The sequence below is a fragment of the Triticum aestivum genome, chromosome 2B (assembly GCF_018294505.1).
Source record: "Triticum aestivum cultivar Chinese Spring chromosome 2B, IWGSC CS RefSeq v2.1, whole genome shotgun sequence".
Lineage (NCBI taxonomy): Eukaryota > Viridiplantae > Streptophyta > Magnoliopsida > Poales > Poaceae > Triticum > Triticum aestivum.
The window spans coordinates 544,288,261-544,292,160 of record NC_057798.1 but is presented as its reverse complement, the minus strand read 5'-3'; the positions used below and the strand labels follow the sequence as shown (position 1 = coordinate 544,292,160).

The 3,900-nt window shown below is 44.9% G+C and overlaps 1 protein-coding gene across 4 annotated transcripts; it reads right to left on the bottom strand.

Annotated features, from left to right (window-relative positions):
• Nucleotides 1–324: 324 nt before the first annotated feature.
• On the bottom strand, nucleotides 325–3,003 carry LOC123045932 (uncharacterized). Of its 4 annotated transcripts, none has more exons than XR_006421770.1 (7): nucleotides 2,573–3,002; nucleotides 2,365–2,501; nucleotides 2,038–2,202; nucleotides 1,721–1,897; nucleotides 1,430–1,634; nucleotides 1,159–1,244; nucleotides 325–591 (listed from the first exon to the last, which is right to left on the bottom strand). XR_006421770.1 is itself a non-coding variant. In XM_044469180.1 (7 exons), the coding sequence occupies exons 2-6, from the start codon at nucleotides 2,448–2,450 to the stop codon at nucleotides 1,160–1,162; spliced, it is 726 nt and encodes a 241-aa protein (XP_044325115.1). In that variant the 5' UTR covers nucleotides 2,451–2,501; nucleotides 2,573–3,003; the 3' UTR covers nucleotides 325–591; nucleotide 1,159. The 4 variants fall into 4 exon arrangements, 3 of the variants coding, with proteins under 3 accessions (XP_044325115.1, XP_044325114.1, XP_044325113.1); XM_044469180.1 differs by having other exon boundaries at nucleotides 1,426–1,634; nucleotides 2,038–2,206; nucleotides 2,573–3,003; XM_044469179.1 differs by having other exon boundaries at nucleotides 1,474–1,634; nucleotides 2,573–3,003.
• Nucleotides 3,004–3,900: the final 897 nt, after the last annotated feature.

Below are 3,900 nucleotides of genomic sequence, written 5' to 3'. Positions count from 1 at the left end.
AATCACATTTTGATCCATCCTACAAGCTTAACTCCAAGAACGTATTGATATTGTGCCAATGTGCTAGTTTTTTTTAACATTTTAAAATGTGCTAATGCGTCCGGTGCACCAGTAGCACCACAAGTACCGGCATTCTCATACAGAAAAGGCTGAACTTTCCTATGATGGCAGGTCTGCTCCCAATCACCAGCCAAATACAAATCCAAACAACTAAGCAACAAAACTAACCAGAGCCGAGCAGCTAGTCTTGACTGTTGACATGAAACAAAATAGGCTAAAGGCTGTTTGAGACGTAAAATATATAAGCTAGATTGGTAAAAGCTGTTGACACGAAACAAAACTACCCATCTTATTTCCACAGATATGAAAGAGAAAGAGAGGATAAAGGTATCAACACAAAAATATTGGGGTGAATTTGGTCCAAATATATAAGCTAGATTGGTAAAGGTATGTTTGACACAATTAAACTTGAACCCAACACATAGCTTGAAAAGCATGTCCGCTTCATGCAGTACACCAATTGGAAGGGAGCATAAATGAAATCGCGATCCATCTTTCCTAACCCTTTCTCCTTCATGGCACCATCCATTCCTGCAGCAAGTAAATTAGCATCAAAATGTGACCTCTGTTATATTTCGATATTTCATAGCCGATATAAAAAATAAATTAGAATGCAAAAATGTGCTCTTAAAGAGACATTTTATAGCTAGTTCTGATGTACAGAGAATATAATAATGATTACAGCAAAAATAGCAATGAAGCTAAACAGTAGAACCTTTTACAAACAGAATTTACATATTTAGCCCATAAGAGATATAAATCTATGATGTTATAATCAGATGGGCACTCAAATCTGTCAAGACTAAGAACAAATCTTGTTTGTAAATAGATAAAAATTCTGAACCAGTGTAAGCAGCATAAATGGGTTTTTAATAACCAAAATCAAACGAGGAACCAAGATATATCAGCCGCGTTTTCCACTGAAAGCTAGATGGCACAAAGCCAGAAGAACTCAGCAAAGCTTCTTCTATTTTCAAAACATCAAGTGTCATTTTTTTCAGATCCAGAGGCAAATGAAATTGTTTTCAATTTGCTGTTCCATAGTTCATTCATTCAGTTTGCCTTTTGCATCAAAATGATTTCTGGGTTCAACCATACCTCAGTTTCCGTTGCTGCATGTGGAGGCACATGATGCAACATTTCCTTTCTCCTCAGAAGCTGGATCAGAGTTTACAAGGCTGTCCCTGGAGATAGTAGAGTAAGAGATGGTATTACTGAGCTAACAAAGCCAAGACAGTATCACTCAATTTTACACTTATACTAGCATTAGTACCAAGCAAACAACAGCAGCACAACTCAAATGATTAGAAAGCAACACAAAAAACTTATCTCAAGAAAGCAACAGAAATGTTGCTCAGATTATACCTACAATGATTCTCAGCATCTTCTTCAAGTCTAGCAACAAAATCATACCGATAATCATCATGAGCAGAATGTTCAAGAGATCCGTCAAATTTTTGCCTTACAACTTCTAAGGCAAAGCGCCGGATCAATCTGTTCAGGTAGGATACGTTGGAGTCATAATACTTATCCCTCAGGTTCCGAGTCATCAAGCCAGCTTCAATTGTAATGCCCTTGACAAATCATGATTTTGTAATGAGTTACAACGAAGTTGAATAAGAAGTATAACACATTTTGGTTTGATTTTTTGCATACATACCAGCAGGGCAGCTTTTTTAACCAGAAGAGCAGCATCAGAACAAGCCTGAGAACCTTTCATGCAACTTAAGGCAAACATCCGTATCTGTGTGCTCTCGTGGGGTGATTCTTCAGGGTCCAGAAGACTGGGATGACAGCTCAGCCTCTCAACGATCAACTCGCTCTCCTTCGCAACACACTTTGGACCATTGCAATGTTTCATAAATGGCACAAAGATAGTAGTAAGCCCAAGGTATAAAATCCTAAATTTAAGTACAGGGTATAAAATCCTAAATTTAAAGTGACGCACAAGTTTATTTAGTCAAATTAGATGCTTACTGTGGCAGCGATCATGGAAATAGGAGAATCTCCTTCACCGCTGTTGGAACGGATAAGTTCATAAGCGCAGTTTTGGATATTGTCACTCAGACTGATCTCATCATGGGGGACATGGGTGTGCTTGTACAGCCACTCAGACTTCAATCTAATTTCCTGATCCATACACTTCCCAAGGAGAGAAATCATGGGTTAGTTTGCAGTTGGTGCAGATCAAGAATTCTAAATGATACATACTGCGAGCTAGCAACTAGATATATGGCCACATGTACATGCAAATCCGCTTGTTTTGATTTCGTGCAATCGGGGTAGGTTAGAGATGTTAATTACCAACTTGTAGGCATCGGGATCATGATAACGAGGAGCATTATGATCGCAGAACTTCTGGAGGTATGCACGATACGGACAACAGTCATCTAAAGCTTGAGGATATAGGCGATTATTTCCCCATGCTCTCTCAAAAAGACCTGAAACTGTATGATTAGAAAGATTGCGCACGCATCCCAGCAAAATAAAGCAAATAATTTGAGGGACTCACGGGGAAAGTGGATCATCAACAAGGGAGGAACGGATCTATCCCCTTCCTCCTCAATATCAATATCAATATCAAGGAATTGGTCACACCATGAGACCATCATCGCATAGAGACCCCTGAGGGCAGCGGCAGGCTCAATCATCACATCACAATCATCCTGATCTTGATCCGATTCAACTTCCATCACACCCTCCCCCTTCGAGGTCGGGATAGGAGGAGATCCCGACGACGCTCGCATTGCGGCGGGCTAGATCTGATGTATGGCTTAGGGTGTTACGACGAGGCGGAAAGAACCTACCTCCAGTTTCTCCGGCTTTATCTTTTTTGAGGTAGGGGGCGGAGGAGACGCCGGTGACGCTCGTACTGCGGCTAGCTGGATCTGCTCTAGGGGTTAGGGTTAGGGTTACGGCGGTAGTACGAGGCAGAAGGAACCGACCTCCCGTCTCTTCTCTTTTCAACCGGTGAACGACCAGGACCCTCAAGCCCCCTCCACCAAGCGCGAGTTTCTGTCTGTTAGATCTTCGATCGAAACGATCGCATCCGTTTGTTCAGGTTTGAGCGAGTCCTGCGTGAAATACTTCTTTTTTAGGGTTTCTGCGTCAAATGAGCAATGCTACACTCGTGAGCTGTTTCTTACTTAGTTGGGACAAATTGATTGGAAGAGAAAGGGATAAGGGGCCCACACCCCCTGGAGATTATATTTTCCTAAAGTCTGACTCGTGCAGCTGCGCTCGTCCGCTGGCGCGAGCGCACGGATTACAGCCGTCCGATGCGATGTGCCTGCACGCGATTCGTCTAGACCAAGTGCCCGTTACGGATTGCGCGAAACGTGCGGCGAGTGGTGGGCCCGACCCCTTTATTCCAGGCGAAATCGCTCCCCCCGCCCGCACCCCCCGCTCGTCTTGTTCGAAACCGCCCGCACCCCCCGCAGATTTCATTTGAACTCCTCTCCCTCTCCCTTTCCTCTCCTCTAGCAACGGCGCGGCGAGGCGGGGTGCTGCAGTGGTGGATCCGGCGTGGAGTCGCCGGTGTGGGAGGCTGTCCGCGAGCGCCGCGAGTCGCCGGGTGCAGGCGGAGGTAAACCGCTATTTCCTCCTCCCCTGCTCCCCTATTTTTCTCGCTCTGCTCCCCTGTTTACGCTCCATGGAGTTAGGGTTTCGGTGAGGGGGCGGGTACGAGGTTGTCCATGGCGTCCTCGGGCTCCGCGTCGTGAATGCTTTTGGAGGGCGTGGCGTTGCTATGGTGAGGGGAGGGGAGGGGTGGGTTTGTGCTGGGGGTAGGCGGGATTGAGTCGTTGTAAGGGGATACACACGACCAAATCCTAGTGACTG